The sequence below is a fragment of the Diceros bicornis genome, chromosome 8 (genome assembly GCF_020826845.1).
Source record: "Diceros bicornis minor isolate mBicDic1 chromosome 8, mDicBic1.mat.cur, whole genome shotgun sequence".
In the NCBI taxonomy this organism is placed as follows: Eukaryota; Metazoa; Chordata; class Mammalia; order Perissodactyla; family Rhinocerotidae; genus Diceros; species Diceros bicornis.
The window spans coordinates 18,280,650-18,303,200 of record NC_080747.1 but is presented as its reverse complement, the minus strand read 5'-3'; the positions used below and the strand labels follow the sequence as shown (position 1 = coordinate 18,303,200).

Here is a 22,551-nt window from a genome sequence, read left to right as displayed (position 1 = left end):
AAGAGATAATTACGTGAGGTGGTAGCGTTGCTATTTATCGCTACAGTGGCAATCGTATTACAACATATAAATGTTCCAAATCAACACGTTGTACACCTTAAATTTACACAATGTCACATGTCAAGTATACTTCAATTTTAGAAAAACAAAAAAGCAGAAAAACAAAACCAGGGCTTAAATCAGGGGGCAAAAGTAGGACTTGACTACAAAATGGTATTCCACACCACGTCCTTCCTGTTGGACATAAGGTTGAGTATTACTGGTAGCTTGGCGGTATTTTGAGACCACATAACTTCAGATTGCTCTAATGTGGAATTTGTGAGAATTACATCAGGACCTTGGCTAACACTCCCTGAGAGTCACAGAATTCAGGATTGAAAGGTGATCACGTCCAGGCAGCAGCTGTGCCTTATATATTTCTGTATCCCCCACAGAAGCAAGCGCAATATCAATAAATATTAGGTAATTGCACACACTTGTGGAATGACCCTCCCTTATGGGGCAGACGTCCCCTCAACAGCGCTTTGACAGATTGGCATCTGGCATCTGCTCCCATGCCATCTATTGACGGGTATCTAATGATCTCCTGAGGACATTCATTCCCTTACTCAGCCTCACTAATTGTTAGAAAGCTCTGTCTTATGTTAAACTGAAACTTGCTTTCATGTAATGGGCCCCCACTGGCCTGAGTTCTGCCCTCTCTAACAACACAAAATGAGTCTTTTTAGTCTTCTACCTGATAGTTCTTGAACAATTTTAACAAAAACTAACAGCCTTCTTCCTATATGAGATCATCCTAGGCCTTCTCTTCTGGGTATGATTTAGATTATTAATATTATCATTAATGCTCAATGGTGCCATGGGTGGAAGATAATATTCCAGATATAAACTGAGAATGATGCTATTACATCTTATAATCAGGAGATTTGACACTGTGAATGCAAGTAAGGCAAATTCTTAAATGACTGAAACATATATGTTTGCTTCCATGAAGCATATTCAACAATTTCTACCAGGCTTCTAGCTTGACTCCTTTCAAGTTTTATTTCTAAACTAGGAATCTGATCATGTCACTTCCTTGCCTAATATTCTTCAATGATTCCCATGACTTTCTTTCAACCAACAAAAATTTATTAAGTTCCTATTATGTGCCAGGAACTATTCTATGTCCTGAGGTGCCAGAAATGAGCAGGGAAGTGTGGTCCCTTCTCTCATCAAGCCTACAGTCTATGGAGATGTGTCAGGAAACCAGTAAACAACTAAGAAATACAATTTCAGATAAAGGAAACAGGAAGAAAAAACAGGTAAAAACTGATTGGAAATGGAGGCCATACATTAGTCAGATCCTCAGGGAAAGCCTTTGTGAGAAGGTGAAATTTAAGCTAAGATGTATTGGATGAAAATGAACAACCATCATAAAAGTAGCAGCAAGCATTTTTTTCCCCTCTCCTGATGAGCTTTTTGTCATCTGCAAATCTGAAACGCATTCCCTCTGCTCTTCACTCAAATCGTTGATTAAAACGTTGCAGGGGACAGGGTCAAGAAGAAAGAAACTTTAGGCACCTAGAGAATTTCCTGCTACACTGTCTTGTGCAACATCTAATTACAAGCAAATAATATGCTTTCAAGATTTCCAAAGCAGGGCGGTATTTATCCCCTAGTAAACTCCCATAGACAACGAAGGGGACATTGCACTGCCTGTGGTAGAGTTGTTTTCCTCTCCAGACAAAGCCACCTAGTGAGGACCAAAGGAACTTGAGATGAACGCTTTTCAATGTATTGACACTTGTAGCACCAGCCCCAGTGGGAGGCTCACAGCTTGGTACCTCAGCCCGATCCAAGTCAAACTTCTTTCCCAAGTTATGCCTTCCCTGCATAACTTGCCTTTCTTAGTAGCGTACTGTTGAGTTAGCGGATGAAGCCTGGTAGAAGTCTGCACTGTATAGAAGGGGCTTGAGGGCAGTGTTCTGGAAAGGGAGAAACTAATGGGTAATACCTCCACGCATTATCACTTGGCCCTGCTACTGGTCCTCTGTGACATGGCAAAAACAAAAGCCTTATACATCTTCCTTGTGTTCTCCATTTGCAACATATTACCTCTAAAGAAGGTATAATTTCCCCCAGCCCCTACTTTTAGCTAGAAAAACCTCATGTAAATACTAAGCACGAGTCTTATATTTAGATTACAGTGGCTAACCTGTTAAGCACACTAATTCACTCAAACTCTACATATCCTACAGGTTTTCACACTTATAGCATCCCCTACATGCAGGATCACTCCTTACGATTATGCAGGTTTTACTTTGCACAACTCTAGAGAACATCCTTGACATAAAGTCACTGTAGATTATTTGTTTAATTTTTGTGACTGTTTTCCAGAAAACATAAAGAGTTTTGAGGAAAGGAAGACTTATTCTAAGTGGTACAAAGACACCTTGTGGGCTAGCCGTGGGGCTGCTTTAAAAACTCCCATGTATGAGATGCCTTTCAAACATACGAGCTACTCAAGGATATTCAGTGCAGCACTGTCTGTAACAGTGAAAAAGACGTCCATCATTTGAACCCCAAACGTCCATCAGCAGAAGAATGGATAAATAAATGTGATCCGTTCCCATATCAGAATACCATAGATCCATTAAAAAGAATGAAAGTTAAAAGTATCAACATGGATAAATCTTAAAGAACATGATGTCGAAAATGATTATATATAATGTGATGCCATTTATATAAATAGTAAAATGCACAAAACAATATACAAATAGGTTATGAGTACATACATTTGTAGCAAAATGTACATCTAGCACACAAGTAGATAGACATCAACTTCAGGATCAGGGTTATCCCAGATGAGGGAGGGAGGAAAGGAGATTTGGGAAGTGTACAAAAGAGTTTGACCTGGGTCAATAGTATTTTATTTCTTTTTTTAATGTAAAGTATATGTTTTTACATATGTCAAATATATATGGCAAAATATTAATATTTGTTAAATCGGGGTCACAGTTATATGGGTACCTGTATTTTTCTCTACATTTGAAATAACTTTTGTTTTTAAGTGAAAGAGAGAGGAAGTTAAGCTTCATTTTCCCAAAGAAGTTACTATGTTTCTTCCTCTCTGATAATGAGATGCCTATTATTCAGTGGCTTTCCAATTTTTCTTTTTTTAGTAACAGTGTCTTCTTTTCAAACGAAAATTTTTATGGATTCCTAATATGTACAACCAACAAAAGCTGAGGTGCCCTGGAGCCCTGCTTTCTCACCTTCCCTCTATGCAACCTAACAGAGTCCCCAAAGAGATCTCCATGGAACCCAAGGCTCCACAGAGCACATTTTGAAAACTACTGATGTAACTAATGGTGAAACATTTTGACCCAGATGCTGGGAAGCTGTGAGCCAGTTTTAAAGCTTTATGTCAACAACTATGGTCAGGAAATTTGCATTCTCCCTTTTCCCTTCTGGTTCTGCTTTACTAGCTGGTATTTCTTTTTATCAAGAAGCTGGATATGGGCCGGCCCTGTGGCTTAGCGGTTAAGTGCACGCGCTCCGCTGCTGGCAGCCCGGGTTCGGATCCCGGGTGCACACCACTTCTCTGGCCATGCTGGGGCCGCGTCCCACATACAGCAACTGGAAGGATGTGCAGCTATGACATACAACTATCTACTGGGGCTTTGGGGGGAAAAATAAATAAATAAAATCTTAAAAAAAAAAAAAGAAGCTGGATGTAATAAAATGGTCCATCTTCACTAATTGACACAAATTAATACCTGTCAACAATTTTAAACTGGCATTTCTTAATCATCCCCCCTACCATTATTCTGAATAACAGATTTAACAGTGCTTGTGCTAACAAAGATATTTTTTTTTTTTTGAGGAGATCAGCCCTGTGCTAACATCTGCCAATCCTCCTCTTTTTTTTTTTTTTTTTTTTTGCTGAGGAAGACCTGCCCTGGGCTAACATCCGTGTCCATATTCCTCCACTTTATATGGGATACCGCCCCAGCACGGCTTGCCAAGCAGTGTGTCAGTGCGCACCCGGGATCCGAACCGGCGAACCCCGGGCTGCCGCAGCGGAGCGCGCACACTTAACTGCTTGCGCCACCGGCCGGCCCCTCAAAAATATTTTAAAAAATAGAAATACAAAAAGATCATCTTTTTGAAGAAGCAAATCTCCCTTAAATAAAAGGAAAACAAAAAATGACTTAGGGTGAATGCAATTACACATATTGATAAGAGAATCCAGCATTAGGAATGTCAAAAGTTAAAAAATAAGATGCACCATATGAACTTCCTTCAACTAATGACCAACACAAATATTGAATATGACATTTCCATGGCTAATAATGTACTGGTACAGAAAGCTAGTGAAGATATTTTAACTTCAATTTTGTGGGCCGGCCCCGTGGCTTAGCGGTTAAGTGCGTGTGCTCTGCTGGTGGCGGCCCAGGTTCGGATCCCGGGCGCGCACCAACGCACCACTTCTCCGGCCATGCTGAGGCCACGTCCCACATACAGCAACTAGAAGGATGTGCAGCTATGACATACAACTATCTACTGGGGCTTTGGAGGGAAAAAAATAAATAAATAAAAATCTAAAAAAAAAAAAAAATTTTGCAAATGTTCTTAAGTTTTAACATTTTGTACTAACATAAATTCATTTGGTTTACCAGGTGATCTTTGCTATACTTGGGAAAATATCATCTTTTGTTTAAAAAAAACCTATTCATTAAAACATTCAAACTTGACCATTCTAACATGCCGAAGTGGTTCCCAGAAGATTCAAAATAGCCCTACAGTGTAAATATGGTTTGTCAAACATGAAACATGTTTGCCATAGTCAAACAGATACAGGTTTGCTATAGCTAGAGAAACAGTGATAGCAATATCACTGAGATGATGGCTTTTAATATATGTCTATATAATGAGAAAAAAATCACTTCACAGAGAAGTTACTCACAGCAGTGGTAACAGGCAACTTACCTTATTAACTGAACCACAGCTACCTAGTGAGGTTGGTCTCAGAGAAATCACAGGGTTAAAGTAGAATGCTAATTGTTGCTTTCTGGCTCTTCACCCAGGCTCCCTCTCCTTGGCTAGCACCCATTCAGACATCACCAAGGAAGACTTCTACATTTTGATTGGAGCACCCTAGCCAGTCCCGCCTTCATACCAGGGTCAAGTGTTGCCTGGGCTCGGAAAGCAAACTTAACTCTTCCTTAGCTATTTTGCCTCTTGGCCTTTCTCTCCCTTTAAAGGAAAAAATCAGCCTCCTTCTTCTGCCACCATTGTGCTCACTAAGTACCAGGAATGTCAGCTGGGATGTGAAGGACATTATGGGAGAGAAGACTTGAGTTGGCAGGGGGGATTTCAGGGCAAGGCAGAGATTTAAGAGAAGGCAGAATGAGGTAAAGGAGAACTGATGAATACTATGCCCTATAATGACCAGTTAAACCACTAAAATCAATCTGCCTGCCTGAGAATGTACCTTATTAATTGAGATCACAAGGGAACAACAATATCAATAAATTTGGGGGGACTTTATTTTTAACACAAGTCAGTTGTTAAGCCATATTTTCAAGCAGCGTATGACTTTATGTGGGGGCAGAGACGAATGGGAAAAAATGTGGAAAGTTAAAGAAGACTCACAAAAATGATAAATGCATGGTGAAGTTTTCATCAGGAAGGTTATACAGCCTAAAAAGCCCAGTAAAAATAAGCCTAAAACATGATTGGATAAGAGTAAACGTTGATGAAACACCAAGATAGATTGATTACTAATGTCAGCTGAGATGTCCATCTCTAGAAATTCATGGGAAAAGAACAGACAACCCTCAGGGCTAGAAGATTTACTAGTTACTCATCTGCCCAAAATCAGACAGGATGACCAGCATTAAGACCTAGTGAAAAAAATATGCAAAAAGTGCCTTGTACAGACTCATACTATTGGTTAAGGATATTTAAAGATTAATTCTAGAATTCCAAGCAGCAGTAAGTCAACATACTGGATCTGAGAACAGATATAAGACCGGTATGAAGTGAACCCATCCAGCAAATGCCCAGTTTATCCGTAGAGCAGAGTCTGGATTCCAACAATGTACAATAAACTCTTTATTAGTCAGATAGTCAGGAAGTGGAGTGCTCCAGTTAATCAAGTATTTTTTGTTAATTGTTACCACATGCAGAAGGATTACAAATTTTTAAAGAATGGGAATAAATTAAAATACACTTAACACTGAAACTAAACTGATTATAATTTAATCTTTCTCTAATTATTCAGAATGCATTCCAAGGTCATCAAGAGAAGCATAAATTATCAGTGCTTGATGACTGTGCAGGAAGTCACAGTTTTTCTAAAATCCTGGTTAATAGATGCTGGGTAACAAAGAATTCACTGCAATAGTTATCATTCGGGGGATTTGTGTGCTAGGCATTTTGCTAGGATATGAAATATATCATTAATCATTGCCAAAAATAAAATTTCACAGATAATGAACTGATATTCATAGAGTTAGAATAATTTGTCCAAGGTTACACAACACAAAAGAGTGGCAGAGCCAGTTTTGAACGCAGAACTATCTGTCTTTAAGAATATGCTCTTTCGGTATGTCAAACGAGCCAACCCTCCTTGTGTGAAAGTATTCATAAAATGTGCTGCCTGTCTGTACAAAACTCAGACCCAGCCAATGGGTCATGGTGTTTGTTTCTCCAGGAGTGCTGAAGGATTTTTCTGAGCCATTCTTGAATTCGCTACCATGTACCCATGAGGGCAGCAAACTGTGCATGAAATATTTTTGAAGTTTTGCTTAAACAAAAAGCCAACCTCTCATCCAAAGGTTCAAGAACATAGCCTGAATTTCTTCAAAAGAAAAATGTTTTAAGAGACTAAACCAGTGTAGTCTCAGCCACACACACAAAAAATGACCTACGAATAAATGTATAAACTTATATACACTCATTTACTCATTTTATGAGGTGATCTAATTTTTGTGCTATTCCACTTATTCCCACCTATAAAACATATTTGACTTGACTATTACTTGTAAAAGAACATGGTCATGTAAAATCATTTAAGACTTTAGGCTTATATTTAAACCTAAATATAGATATTTTTAGGTTTAAATCTACAAAAGGAATGAATTCCACTTGTTAGGGAAGGAAAAAGTTATTTCGTCAACAGAAGTGATACATTCCTCCTTCCATCATCTACTTTTTAGTCCCAAACCCATTCATGTTTTCACCTGAAACATTTATGGCTTCTTGTTCAGCTTCGGTCACCAGCGCCAATTAAAATTCTTCAAGGTTCAAATGCCTTTTTTTCCTCCACCCATAATGGTTTCACTTATCTCTAAAGCAGGCAGTGATTCCTATAATGGAATTTCACAAACAAGGGGGGAAATGTGGCTGAACTCTAGAATGGCATAAAATCATCTCAGGCCATGATACTGTTTCATTAGCTAATCTCATTCACACACAGGAGACTTTGCTGTTGCTGAGATGACCCCATTCAAAGAGACAGGCCTCCCTCCCTCTCCTCTGCACACAGAGTTTCCAGATAAGCCTTAAGAATTACTTCCTATTCCCAAAGAAACTATTTTCATCTCTAGAACCAGGTTGATATTTTCATTGTGTTGAAGAAAATGCTACCTAAACAGTAACTTGGGGTAAAAGAAGCCCTGATTAGAGTAAGCTCTGTGCTCAAAAGTTCAGAATAGAAAAACAGACTTTCCATATATGAAGACTCTGCAAAAATTATGGCAGGAAGGTAATTCTGAAAATTTGTTTCAACTTGATCCCTCCTTCTAATTCAGGATCTCACCCAGAGACAAAAGTTTCATACTCAAATTTAAGGAAAGTGAAAATTACAGCACAGCCTAACTGAATTAAATTATGCATTTATGGCGAAACTTGAAAATCATACTTGACTGTCCTAAAACTTAATAGATTAGGTGGTGCTTGCCATGATCATGTTTTGAAAGGTGATTTCACTGCTCATGATTGTAGCTGCCGAGGAGTTGTTCAGCTGGGGATTTACTCTGATGCTTTGAGCTGATTTGTTCGTTCAATTTCCTCTCGGAGATTTTATGGTCTCTACACTAACTTTGTTAAACTCGAATCTTAGGTGACCCTTCTGATTCTGAACTCCAAGGAATAACTTTCTCAGGGGAAGAAAAGTGAGGTTCGTTTTCAATACGAGTGAATAGAAGAGGAGACACTCAGGTTGAAGGTCAAGAAAATGTGACCTGGAACCTGAATTGATATCAATAGAAACAGTTCATGAAGGGCAAGATCTAATTTTATGTCCAGATAAGAATGGTGTTCAAATTTCAAATTAAGTAGCTGGATGAGAAGAGTGAAGAAAGTTTAAAAAAAAAAAAAAAAAAAGACCATTAATTATAATTCCTTAGACTTAATTTTATAGCCTAAGAAATTTTCAAGAGTTTTAATAAAATATGATCCTTGAAATTCCTACCTAGGTAGGGTATTTAGAGGGTCATATAATTCTTAAACTGGAAGGATCCCAAAAGAATAGCTAGTTCAACCTTTTTGTTTTTCAAATGAGGAAACTGAGGCACAGAGAGGTTAAGTGTATTTATATAAAAAGATTTTAAAACTTTAGCATATATTTCAATTACTGTCACAACAAAACCAAACTTAATATCAAAAGGTATAATTAGCTTCCAAGCATAATACTGATGCACGAAATAATAGTAAAAACAATCTACCACTTTTTTTTAAATTAAAAAAGCAAAATGGTGGTATAAATCTAATATTTCATCGGAATTCCCAGGAGCAATTCAGTTTTTCGGCTAATCTAGACTCAGTCTCCTAGTCATGCATTAAACACTTAGTGAACACTTACTGAATGCTAAGTATACAGCTCAAAACTGCAAAATTTTATTCTAGTCAGAATTTTGTCTTTAAAAACTAGGGAATAAAATCTTTGTCTACACTGTTCTTGCCTAGGAATGCTTACACTTTTTAATAACTTCCATTTTTTTCCTGAAAATGGTTTTCTTCCTTCCTTTCAAAGATTATAATAGGTATTGTCTTCAAGAACCAAAGTGTCGGGCCGGCCCCGTGGCTTAGCGGTTAAGTGCGCAGGCTCTGCTACTGGCTGCCCGGGTTCGGATCCCCGGCGCGCACCGAGGCACCGCTTCTCTGGCCGTGCTGAGGCCGCGTCCCACATACAGCAACTAGAAGGATGTGCAGCTATGACATACAACTATCTACTGGGGCTTTGGGGGGAAAAAAAAAAGGAGAAAGATTGGCAATAGATGTTAGCTCAGAGCCAGTCTTCCTCAGCAAAAAGAGGAGGATTAGCATGGATGTTAGCTCAGGGCTGATCTTCCTCACAAAATAAAAAAGCAAGAACCAAAGTGTCTCTCAAATTCCATCTATTCAGTTGTCTTATTCAACAGGTACTTAATTGTGACAAGGCTGCAGTTAGGCAAGGAGCCCATGAATTAGTTATGGCACCAATTTTTAATGTTTTTATTCATAATATTGCTAATTTTCTTCTACACAGTGTCAGGTTCACTAGTGAAAAAATAATATGGGATGTAATTAACCATTAATTCAACCAATTATGAGTCTGGGAAAGCTGTCAGAAACTATTTATGAGAATGTAGAGCAACTGATCAGTATAAATAATGTCGAAGTTATAACTAGGTAAGATAAGAAGACCATCGAAAGGAAGGCAATGGAACTGGTGAGATTAATACTGCTTACAGTCTAATTATCAATTATGCCAATCCAGAAACTCATCTTTGCAGTGCACCCAGAGCTAATCCCCACTGATGAACTCAAAGACCTTGATTTACAAAACACGATGTCGATGTATTAATTTATAATGGGGAATATCCCTTTCCAAGCTTTGGAAAACTCATGTTAAGTTTCCTGCATAGGAATGGCTAACACCTACCCATCCACTTCTCTCTGTTCTTTCCACGAACCCACAGCTGTCCAATAGAATCCTTCTTAACACAGTTATCCAGGCAAACCCTGCCAATTACACTACGATAAAATCTACCAGCCTTGCTCCAAAGCAGCGCCTTTTCACTCTCAGGATAACTAAGACGCCAAGTAGTAATCAGGTTATTTTGGAGATCAGGAAATAAGAGCTAATGTAGGCAGATGCTTGAGGACCACTTCACCTTGGCCCTGGGGAAAACCTGAGAAGTTCACTTCCCTCAATTCCAGTAACCTCCTCATCACTTGAATATTCCAAAATTGCTCTCTCCTGGAACAAGTTGAAAAAAACTATTCTCTCTTTGAACTCCTGTTTTCATTTCTTTTGGATATGTACCCCAAAGTGGAATTTCTGGATCATGTGGTAGTTCTATTTTTAACTCGCTGAGTTTTCTCTGTACTATTTTCCATAGTTGCTGAAATAAGTTATATTCCCACCAACAGTGTACAGGGTTCCCTTTTTTGCACATCCTCACCAACACTTGTTATTTCTTGTCTTCTTGGTGATAGCCAAGAGATACGTGGACTCCCATGTTTGTTGCAGCACTACTCACAATAACCAAGATATGGACAAAATCTAAGTGTCCATCAACAGAGGCATGAATAAAGAAGTTGTGATATACGTGTATATATATATATGCACAATGGAATATTATTCTTGAATATATATAATCTGAATTATGAGAAAAAGGGAAATCCTGCCATTTGCAACAACATGGATAGACCTTGAGGGCATTATGTTAAGTAAAATAAATCAGACAGATAAAGAAAAATATGATATATGTGGAATCTAAAAAAGCCAAACTCATAAAAACCAAGAGTAGAACGATGGTTACCAGAGGCTAGGGGATGGGGGAATTGGGGAGATGTTGTTTAAGAGTACAAACTAGGAACTAGTAGATAAATAAGTTCTGGAGAGCTAATGCACAGAATAGTGATTACAGTCAACAATATTGTATTATAAACCTCAAGGTTACTAAGAAACTAGATCTTAATTGTCCCCACCACAAAAAACAAATGATAATTATGTAATATAATAGAGGTGTTAGCTAACACTACAATGGTAAGCATATTGCAATATATGAAGGTATCAAATCAACATGTTGTACACCTTAAACTTACACGATGTGGTATGTCAATTATACTTCATTTAAAAAAATCATTATCAAATCCTTCTTCTTTTTTCCGCTTTTTTGAGATTCCATTGAGTCTACTCTTCACATTGGAAAAGTAGATTTTCTTCAGATAAATTATACTTCGATTATTTTACTGGTCTCTTTTACAGCTATAAAATAGAACTGAACTTCTTTTGCTGCTCCATCACACAAAAACTACTGGAGGGATTGTCATAAAAAATGGAGGGTAAGTTTGGAATCATCCAAATTAAAAAAAAAGGCTTTATAGTAGTCTTTTTTTTTTTTTTGCTTTTGCATTTTTTTATTGAATATATTTGACATAACCTATGTAAATTTAAGGTGTACAACGTGTTAATTTTATACGTTTATATATTGTAATATGATTGCTGTTGTAGTGATATTTAGCACCTCTATCATATTACATAATTATCCTTCCGTTTAATGGTTGGGGTAAGTTTTAGTCTCTTAGCAAGGCTGATGATTGTAGTACAATATTGTTGTTGGCTTTATAGTAGTCTTAAAATTCACTGGGCCTGGAGTGTTGGGAAACCTTGAGTAATTATCCCCTTAGAGCAGCTGGAACTGAATTAAAAAGAAGACCATGGGAACGTCCATCAGTAGGGGCACAGCATAAGTATTCGAATGTTATGGAAAGAGAAGATAAAGAATGGTTGCCAATCAGAAAGCACAAGGGCAGATTCTCTGATGTGTGATTGAGCTGCTACTCACATGGGCAACTCCATGAAACCTGCTTTGATGAAGCAGATGCACCAGGTTCTATGTTGCTCTGTTTCTGAGAGGGTGTGCCTGCTACATGGTGTATGTCCCTGATCATGTCAATATGTGCCTTACCTGGATAAGCCTCGTGAAGTGGCTCAAAAACAACAACGCCTGTGTGTGTGTGTGTGTGTCTGTGTGTATTATTTTGAGCTTTACCAAGCACTACACCAGTCACTTGGTCGTAGTATATGTTCTCTAAAACTCCTAAACTAATCACACTATCATAGCAGTTTGGAAATGTGCAGGAAAACAAAAACCACAGAATCTGAGAATTGTAGATGTTGAAAGGATCTGGGTAATGAGCACCAACCCCTTCCCTTTGCAGAGGAGAACACTGAGGTCCAGATTATGTATTTTGGCCAGAGTGATGGATGAACTTAAAAGTGTAAAGTAAATATATGAAAATAATATCTAAAATTTTAAGGTGTTCAGAGCATATGTAGATATAAACCATCTCGTTTCATTTTCACAACAGACTTTGGGTTAGGCAGAATAGCAATTAGCATTAGTCCCATTTAACAGGTGAGGAGGGTGATATTCAAAGAGTCCTAATGATGCCTTACCCAAAGGCATACCACTAGAACACAGGACTCAATCCTGGTCTTCACTCTTCAGACCCTACAGACTTTCTACTCTGCCACACTTCATATGGGGAATGAAAGGCAAAGGTGAATATGCATGCCACTTGATGGAAGTCGGGGAGAAGAAATAGAGGAAGGTCATCGGGTACATCTCTAGTTAAGATTAACTCTAATCTCTGGCTGTCTGAGTCTGTATGTGGTCTGAATACGTAGCTGGCACTACACACTTATATTAGAAATGGTTTTCTTCTTGACTTTTCAAATTCCACCAGTCTGTACACTAGCTCACACTAACAATTCTGATGCACGGCTTTCGAATCTCGTTCTTCCTTTTCTATTCTGACCTTGACTCCTCTTTGCTGGTTGCCATCCAGTCCAGCTAGGAGCAAGAGTATCAAGTGAATCCAACATCCCACCCAACATGTACCCAAATCTGTGAGCTGTCCATGAGCTATGAGATGAACTGCTTCATAGGGGCTGAGTTAACAAAGGTTTACTTTGAGAAGCAATAAAACAGCAGATATGGAGTGGGAATCTATATTCAGGTACTTGAGTCTCTATTCAGAGCTTGCAATGGATTTTTAATTGGTTGGTTTTTCTAAAAGGTCAAGATATTAACAGTTGAGATCTTTTCTTAATTCTTAGGCTTTTTTTAATGCATATTTAGAAAAACACAGGTGCTTAACACATTTTGTCCAGTTAAATGGGCCTCTGTGATCTGAAATTGGCATAGGCAGGTGGCTGCCAGGTCTGCACTACTTTGGGAAATGGATGTATTTCTCCTTTACCGGCTCTCCATGGGAAGGGGAAGGGGAAGGGGGGCGGAAATGCTGACAGACAACAGCAGGGTGATTCTGTGCTCAGCGTCTTGTCTTAGTGGTATACCCAAGCTGCAAGATTTATAACCTCCTTGTTACAATGCATCAGCTTCAACACTTTCAGTGAAGTCTTCAATAACTTCGATGACATCTTGCTGAGGGGTTTTGTCATTAAAAGCCTAAAGCTGGTCATTAACAAACCTTCTTGGCAATCATCTACCGCTGTGCTAACTCAGGCATGGATCTGACTGGAAAGTTGGGCTGACTCAGAAACTTTCCAGAAGGCTGCGTTTTTTTGTTTTTTTTTTTCTTCTATGTGGGATATATTTCTTTAGGGAAAGAAAATACAGTTCCCAATCATTTAATCATTTATTTCTCATTATCCGTTGACTACCTCTTCTCTGATAGACACAACCAAAATCAACGAACATGTGTAGAACACCTACTGTCTGACAGAAATGGTGCTCATGGCTGAAGATATAATTATGAAAAAGACACAGCTCTAGCTCTCAGAGGGTTCACAGACCGCCCCCCCCAAGAATGAGCCATCATTTACAGAATCCTTGGTAATATGCCAAAAAAACACACAAAATACAAAAATACATACATACAAAAATACAAAAAACTCTGCACTTAGGCTTTATAAGCATTATCTTGTTCATTTGTCACCACTCTTTGGAAGATAGAGTGGCTCTTAATATTCTCATTTTAAAAATTAGACGGCTGAAGTGTTGCCTGTTTAAGAATTTTCTTAAAATTATTGAGCTTGTAAGTGGCAGAACCAGGTTTCAAACCCATGTCTTGTCTGACTTTAAACCTGTTCATGTCCTCCAGACAACAAGATTGAGCCAGGAAGAAGGCAAAGGCCACGGCATTACAGTTTGAGGAAAGATCACGAGCTGAGTAAAAGGCAGGCACATGCTGGGTAGGTGTGAGGAACAGGTTGATCACGGGCTCAGATCCCCTTTCAGGAGAATTTAGGTCATGGGTGGAGTATTTCCCATTAGGAATAGCCTCCCCTGGCTTACATACCTCCTCACCACTCCAGCGACATTCAGATTCTAGAGGTATCCATTTGTGTGTGTTTACGTATGAACTTAAACTCGCCTGCTGGCTCTGGAGCAGCAAGAACTGGTATAAATTTTATGAACGTAATAAAGATTCATATGATGTGAGAAAAGCTTAACTCTTTGAAGATCACTCCTTCTGGAACTTATACAAAAATTTATGTGGCAGAGCAATTCCAGTTCCCCAGTTGCTTGACAGTTGTTTCTGCTGCCAATGATTTGATTTTCACCTAATCTGGCAACCTCTCCAATGGAAATAACGAATGGAGGGAGGTCGTTGCTGCTTTCTTCTCCACAGGATGCAATGGTAAATAGCCAAAGGGCCAACGTTACAACACTCATTCAGAGGTACCCCAGAAGAATGATAGAGAAACCTGCAGACTCGGGGGATTATTCTGCTGTAACTTAAGAGACATGGTGGGGAGGAATGAAAAGAAGTCTTGGGATGACATTTTTTAAATAACAAATTGGGGTGATATATATATTCTTGAGTGAACATTTTATAATAATAATTATTACCATTGGTTGAGGACCTACTATGTGCCAGGCATTTGCTAGGGGGTTTTACGCAATAGCTCACTAAATGGAATCTTTCCACCGACTCTGCCAGGGAAAGTGTTATCCCATTTTTATAAGTGAATAAACTAAGGGTTTGGGAGGTTGAACAATTTGCCAGATGCCCCTCAGTGAATAATTTGCAGAGCTGGAATGCAAGCCTAGTTATACGTTATTTCAGGTTTTTGGTGTCTCCACTGTGTTTCTTTTCTCTTATCTGTATCTACATTAATTAAAACACAACCTATTTAAAGGCGTTTAAATAATGCAATGATTAAAAAGGCATTAGCTGATTTTTTTTCTTGAAATGACATTTTTCCTCTTTCTTCTTTCCTTTCCCAAAAGGAAATAGAAACATTAGCTTACTTTTTACTGCTCTATTAAATGCTGTGGGATTTTGCCTGAAGCGATCAGTAAGACCTCCAGGTGGACGCCATTGATCCAACTATAGTGTCATTATGTGCCTGTCTGTAGGCGTGATGGTGGAGGGAAGGCTTTGTTCATGGGAATCACAAAGCCATCATCCATCTGACTCCCTCGGTTCTGGCAGGCTCTCACCTGCAGCGCTTCCCATGAATGTCTTCCTTGGCCTGTTATTACTTTTAAGTGTTCACAAAGTGCTTTTTACTAGTAAAGCTCTCGCCAATCAGGATCATCAGCATTAACTTGGAAGAGTCTCAGGGAATCGATTAGTAAATTCTGCTCTGCTCCTCTGATGAGAGGCACGATATGGAGTGCCTGGGCTTTGTCCAAGGTCATAGGACCTGTGGGCTCTTGCAGAGGAAGCAGAATCTATGCAAGCCCAGAGTAGCAAAGGTGAGGATAAGTTCTGTGCGGTGGGACAAGCAAGCAGCCTGAGTCAGAAAGCCCTGGACTCACAGATCTTATCAAACACCAAAATAGTAGTAATAACAATAATACCGACATTCTGCCTTGTTTCAGGAAATATTACTTAGTAACTCTGTGATCTTGAGCAAACGACTTAGCCTCTTCAATACTCAGTGTTCTCGTCTGTAAAATAGGAGCCATGACCTCATCCCACTGTTTTGAAAATGAAATAAGATGATAATATCGATGAAGACTTTTTGTTCCAAGTGATAGAAACCCAATCAGAATCAGATGAAGCAGAAAGAGCACTTAATTACAAGTGAAAGTATCATCTCTCACGAACATGCCTGCAGGTGGGTCTGAGGAAAAACTGAACTTAGAGGCTCAAGTGCCATCCTGAAGCTCTTCCTGTTTCTTATCTCCATTTCCCTTGATGCACCTGCAGCTCCCCTTCTCACTGCTCCTAAGCTTACACGGCAGGGCATAGCCACCAATGGCCCACAGAGTTCAGAGTTACGTCCCTCTGGAACCCAGGCTAAGAGACAGACAATCTGATTGGTGCAAGTTCTAAATCCCAGGGAAGAACTGGGATTGGCCCAGCTCATGTCATGTGCCTACATCTAGACCAATCAATTATCTGGAGCAGTAGTTTATTCTACTTACATGGCTGTCCCTGTGGTAAGCCTGAGGGTGGGGGAGGTGGGTATTTCACAGAAGAAATGGGATTAATTATTAGAAAAGAAAGTTTCACCCCAGAGGCAATAATTGCTGTCCACTACAACGATAAATGAAAAATCATTATATACCACATCCAGAATAGATACACTTATGTATGGATTTTTTTTTTTTTTTGGTCAATATGTAGATTTCTGCACATTTTGAAAGGCTATTTTTTTAAAAAAAAAAGCAAAACAAACACAGTATTAGGTGTTCCTTACAATGAATATAGATCATCTAATGTTAAGAATCAGAAGAAAACTTAGATTCTGTGAACAATTAATGTTTTAAGTGCATGATACTTTTTCCATCAATTTAAAGACACAGTAGAAATTCAACAAGTTGAAAAACAGGATTTTGTTCCTAACCCTATTTTCCTCTCCTGTCCCTCAGAAACCCAAATCTTCTCATATTTTCCACTCTTGCTCTCAGTTACTTTTCGATCTTTAAATTGTCTTAGCTTGTGGGTTCACCATTGAGTTTTTAGTTTTAAAGATCTAAGGGACTGCATAAAGTACCTGCAAGTATTTCAAAGAGCACTGAAATGTCCTTATATGTTGGCACTAAACAAAGCACCAAGCTGGGAATGAAGAAAGCCAATCTCTATTTTTCTCTCTTTTCCCAAAAATACACAGAACAATTTTGGACAAGTCATTTATGGTCCCTTTATCATCCATAAATCTGCCTGATGGTAACTAGCCTACTTGTATCTCAGGGTAAAGCTGGGAACATCAGTGTATTAACTATGAACAACGTCATTTACAGGGAGAAGCAGGGAGGAATCTCAGAAAATTAGAGACTTCCATTTCTTTCCAGAAGGTGTATTCCCAACGAGAGGAAGAATCAGTTTTGTGTGTAATACAAAAGAATTATTTCACTTGGATCAAATTGTAGGAATCCTATTGCCCTCTGCCAATAAATTCCAGACCTGAGTGAAGGATTGAGTCAATATATTTCAGGTTTTGGAAAGAAACCACTATGTCACTTTCCAGAATTCCTTCTGGCTGATTCCAGTATATTACCAATTAATTTCTGAATGAATAATTCCAGGACCTTTCAAATAGAATGATGAGACATAAGTGTACCTATCATGGTAAGGGAGGAAATTGAAAGTCTCATTTTGCATTGGATTTTGGTGCTATGAGATTATTCCTACATAGGGAGGAGAAATTAAATTTACGAAGCAACGATGTTCCAAGTGGTAGCAAAAAGGGGGAAATTAACTAGTGTAGAAATGTGTGTTATCAGTTAAACATTATTCCTTCACATTTGTTTTCAAATATGAAAAGAATTCCGTGGGGGAAAAGCAGTTACCATAATAATAATATTGTCTTGAAACAAAATTCACATATTCTTTTTTTTTTTTTTGTGAGGAGATCAGCCCTGTGCTAACATCCGCCAATCCTCCTCTTTTTTTGCCGAGGAAGACGGCCCTGGGCTAACATCCGTGCCCATCCTCCTCCACTTTATATGGGACGCCGCCACAGCATGGCTTACCAAAGCAGTGCGTCAGTGCGCGCCTGGGATCCGAACCAGCGAACCCCGGGCCGCCGCAGCGGAGCGCGCGCACCCAACCGCTTGCGCCACCGGGCCGGCCCCTCTTTTTTTTTTTTTAAGATTTTATTTATTTATTTATTTTCCCCCCAAAGCCCCAGTAGATAGTTGTATGTCATAGCTGCACATCCTTCTAGTTGCTGTATGTGGGACGCGGCCTCAGCATGGCCGGAGAAGCAGTGTGTTGGTGCACGCCCAGGACCCGAACCCAGGCCGCCAGCCGCGGAGCGCGAGCACTTAACCGCTAAGCCATGGGGCCGGCCCACAAAATTCACATATTCTATATGACAAAAAATCTGTTCCCAACTGGGCTGCTTTGTTACAGCTTAAACGAAACACACATTGATCAAAGAGTGATACCACTTTAAAGTTTATTGCACAAATGCTTAATTTTGGTCCTTTAAAAATTCTATCAATTCATTTCTTGGTAGTTAGGATATTAAAATATGCAAATAAGCATGATATAGTTGGTCAGTGCTAATCTTTTTGTAATAACTAATGCTCTCTCCCAACAGCCATTCTATTCATGTCACCTTCACCCAGGAGTCACAAAATGCTGCTTTTTACTTGATTAAATTTTGGGAAGTTGAAGCTAGGCCAAAATCCTCAGCTTTCTCTTTCCCACATACTTTTTCTCCTCTTTCTTAATTACATGGCTTTACACTGATTTACATGAATTTCAGCTTTCAAAATCATTGGTCTTTGCTGAATGCAAATAGACACATGGGAAAATTACATTAAGTTTGCACAATTGATCTTTCATCATTTCAAATGGTACCTTTGAACAGTTCCTGAAACGTCTCTCTATAAGACTCCCAGCGCTGAGTGTCATCAAGAGACACGGGGTCATGCTGGGGAAACCCATTCTCAGTGATGTAAATTACAGGGTTGTTATAAGTATCCTGGAACAAGAGAGCAGAAGTTTTATTCCAAACAGATGTAAAAAAAAAAAAAGGAGTCATAAAATCAGGTGCATTACCCTCACTCTTCTCTAAGCTACAACTCCAAACCTAGTTTTCATAAAATTGCACTGACCCTATTAACTTAATTTTCCATGCACTGACACTTTATGACTAACAATGGAAAAGCAAAACTGTGCAAATGTCCATGAAGACAGTCAAATGACTCTTATTATAATGAGAAGACAGAAATACCTTTCTTCCGTCAGCATCTGCTGATTGTCACTGCTCCTTAACCCCTTGGTCCCACCAGCAGCCACACTCTCTATCGCTCCACAGTGGGGGTCCTGAAAACTGATACCTTGAAATTCTAATTTCAGCTATCTGGATGTCATCCAGAAGAACAGAGACCCAAAAAGGATCCAGCTATTTCAACCCTTAATATGCCTTTTAATAATCACAGTCGTGGCACCAGCCTGAAAAACACATCCCAGCTACTCCTATGGCCACAACTGACTTTAACAGTGCATTCTAACTTTGACCATGGTTTTGAAGCCCTTTATCAGCTGGTTACCCCTTTTCCACTTAAATCCTAATCTTCTCTTCCCAGGCCAACAAATGTATATGCTATTGCCTAAAATCATTCTTTTTTCAGGTTCTTATACACACGTACATATATGTCTGCCTGTCTTCCTATCGTACATCCTATTTGGATGTACACGGACACAAACAAATTGTGCATTTACCTTAATGTATTTCAGTAGTTTACGTATTCCCCATGGCACCACGTAGACCCAACACAGACTTATCCAAGATGGGTCTGTAAGAATTTCAGTCTCCACATCCTGGAAAACACCCAGTTCTCCTTTCTTGTTCTCCTGGTATTTGACTAAGCAACTTGTATAATATTGCACAGCAAAGAAATCAGCAGTGCCTTTGATCATTCTCTTCTCTTCTTCTGTAAATTCTGGAAGTCTTGATGATGGATAGCCCTGCTTTTTACTCATGGAGGCAACCTGGGACTTGACAACTTCAGGATAATCACCATCAATAAATATGGGTTTAGCAAAGAAATCCAAGCAGAAAGCGATGGCTCTTTTAGCAGCTTCTTGGTCAGACACTGAGTTGGGATCTGCTGGTTCCACCCAGGCAGCAAAAATTGATAGAGACACCATACCCTTCTGCTCTTTTCGAAATAAGGAATCATAGCTGTGCCAGGATCTAGCATGAGCTTTAATCATATTATGAGCTGCCTGGTAACCTCCAGTTCCTAAGTGAGGTACACCAGGAGGAAAGACACCAAGATCATACGCCATCAGGGCCAAACAATTAGGCTCATTTATGGTGATCCACTGCTTCACTCGATCCCCGAATGTACTGAAGCAAAACTGGGCATATTTGTCAAAGGATTCAATGATTGCCTCTGACAACCAACCTCCTTGGTCTTCTAACGCCTGAGGCAGATCAAAGTGGTAGAGGGTCACTATGGGTATAACCCCATTTGCTAACAAATCATCAATGATCTTGTTGTAATAGTCAATTCCTAGGAGAAAAGAAAAAGAAAGTATGAGAAGAAAAGTTATTTTTAGTATAATGACAATAAATAAGGATCAGGAGAGGATAGGGAATAATTTCCAAAATAACTTTTATTCACAATAAAGTCTATTACTTCCTACGCATAATCAATTAAAGGCTGGGAGGAAACATGAAGAATTCCAAAGAGGACTGCTGATCAGAGAGTGGGCGTATGATGGGTTGACACTATTGTGGAAGACGTGTGTTCTGAAAGGGATACATTTGGGGAAGTGGCTGTCACACAACTTTGTTATTGTCACACTTATCGACATTATTTGATTTGTTTGTATGCTTGATTTGTCTCTTAACCCCACTAGAATACAAGCCTCATGATAGCAGGGGCCTTGCCTATTTAATTCACTTCTGGATCCCGCAAATCCTGGAACAGTACCAGAAATTTAGTAGATAATAAATACTTGTTGAATGAATAAAAGGATTCCAATGGTATTAAATATAAAGTAAAGGAATTGAACCAGATGACTGTCCTAGTGCTTCTCCAGACCCATCAGTCTCACAAGTTTAGGAAAGGAGACCCACTGAGCCTGAACAAGAGCTCAGCACCTATCCCAGAATGTGGGTTGCAAGGGCAGTTAGCCAGAGGCTTGGCACACTAAGAAATTCTCTGCTGGAGTGTTTGCTCTAAAATTCTGACACAGTCCATGAGAACACACAGCCATCCCTGGCTCTCAGCTGATTGTCCCAGCACTGCATGCATGTGAGAGAGAACTTGCAGGATTGCAGCAGAGTTCAGAAGACTGTTATTAAGTTCGTTGCTCTGCCTCAGAAACCAGGGCCAAGAAGATGTTGAGTCCAACCTAATAATGACTCTTTACTGAGAAGAGACTTTCTGAGGTCAGGCTGATATTAGTACTTCATGTGATTTTTATGTCCAAGAGTAAGGAGGAGACATAAGCCTCGAAGAGAGATGCTGTCCTCTCCTTTGAGAGATCGTTTCCTGAACAATAATTGTAAATTTATATGTAGAATTGTGTTGCATTCAAAGTTTCCTTAGGTGTAGAGTCCCTTTCCTTTTTGTAACTTAGTATCCTCCAATTTTAAAAAATAATATTCAAACTTTTGCATGTGTTCATTCATCCAATCATTCATTTATTCATTCTTTAAATACACGTTTATAGAAAAGCTACTATGTGTATGTGCTGGACTTACAAACATTAGTGAGATAAACACCCTCCTTGTCCTTAGGGAGCTGAAGTTTTGGTAAAGACCACAGATAAATTAATAAACAATTACAATACAGTATTACTAGTAAAGATAAAGTACAGAATACTCTTTAAACATATGATAAGAAGTATCCCTCCCAAACTCAGCACATTTGAAAATCTTTTCTGAAAGCAATGTAGCATAATGGCTTCAAAAGTGAACTGTGGCGCCAGGCTACCTAAATTCTATCCCAACTCCTTCAACTCTGTCTCAGTGACCTTGGGCAAGTGACTTTATCTCTCTGAATTATCTTTCCCCATCTATAAAATGTGGATAATAGTACAAACCTACTTCAATAATTATTGTGAGAATTTAATGAGTTGATAAACTGAATATGCTTAGAACAGTTCTCGGCATAAGGTAAGGGCTTAGTACAGGTTAGCTATCATTCTAATAATTATTATTGTTATCATTGTCATTAGTGACATCTAGGCTGATACTCAAAAAATGAATGCAAATTACTCACATAAGGCAAGGAGGAAAGAGTGATCCAGGAAGAGAAAAGGAGAAACAAACATGCAACAGACCAAAGGAGGTATGGAGATAGCCAAAGACCACCCCACGGTGAACAGTCTATTTATTCAGAGCTTGCTACAGCAAGGGAGTCAGCCGTCATCACTTGCATTTGGCAGATACTCAAAGGCTGTCGGGGAAGAGGGAAAGCTTTATAGTGAAAAAAGATGGGAGGGAGAAGACTTCAGGTATGTTGTGATTGGAGGCTGTTGGATAGGGCAGCTGGAGGTGAAGTAGAAGCAGGTCATTCTGTGTAAGTGGTTTGGGGAGCATGTTTGGCTTCCTCTGGTTGGTCTTGAGTTGGACACAGGAGGCAGGGGAGGAAAAAGTGGAGAAGTTGGCAG

The 22,551-nt window shown here is 39.2% G+C and overlaps 1 protein-coding gene across 1 annotated transcript in view; it reads right to left on the bottom strand.

Annotated features, from left to right (window-relative positions):
- LOC131409298 (cytosolic beta-glucosidase) overlaps positions 1-22,551 on the bottom strand; it is a 104,518-nt gene that overhangs the window by 39,422 nt on the left and 42,545 nt on the right. Inside the window, exons 3-4 of the mRNA XM_058546377.1 lie at positions 19,645-20,441; positions 18,778-18,901 (exon numbers count right to left, since the gene is read on the bottom strand). Of these exons, the coding sequence (XP_058402360.1) occupies positions 18,778-18,901; positions 19,645-20,441 (921 nt within the window). The remainder of the gene's footprint in view (positions 1-18,777; positions 18,902-19,644; positions 20,442-22,551) is intronic.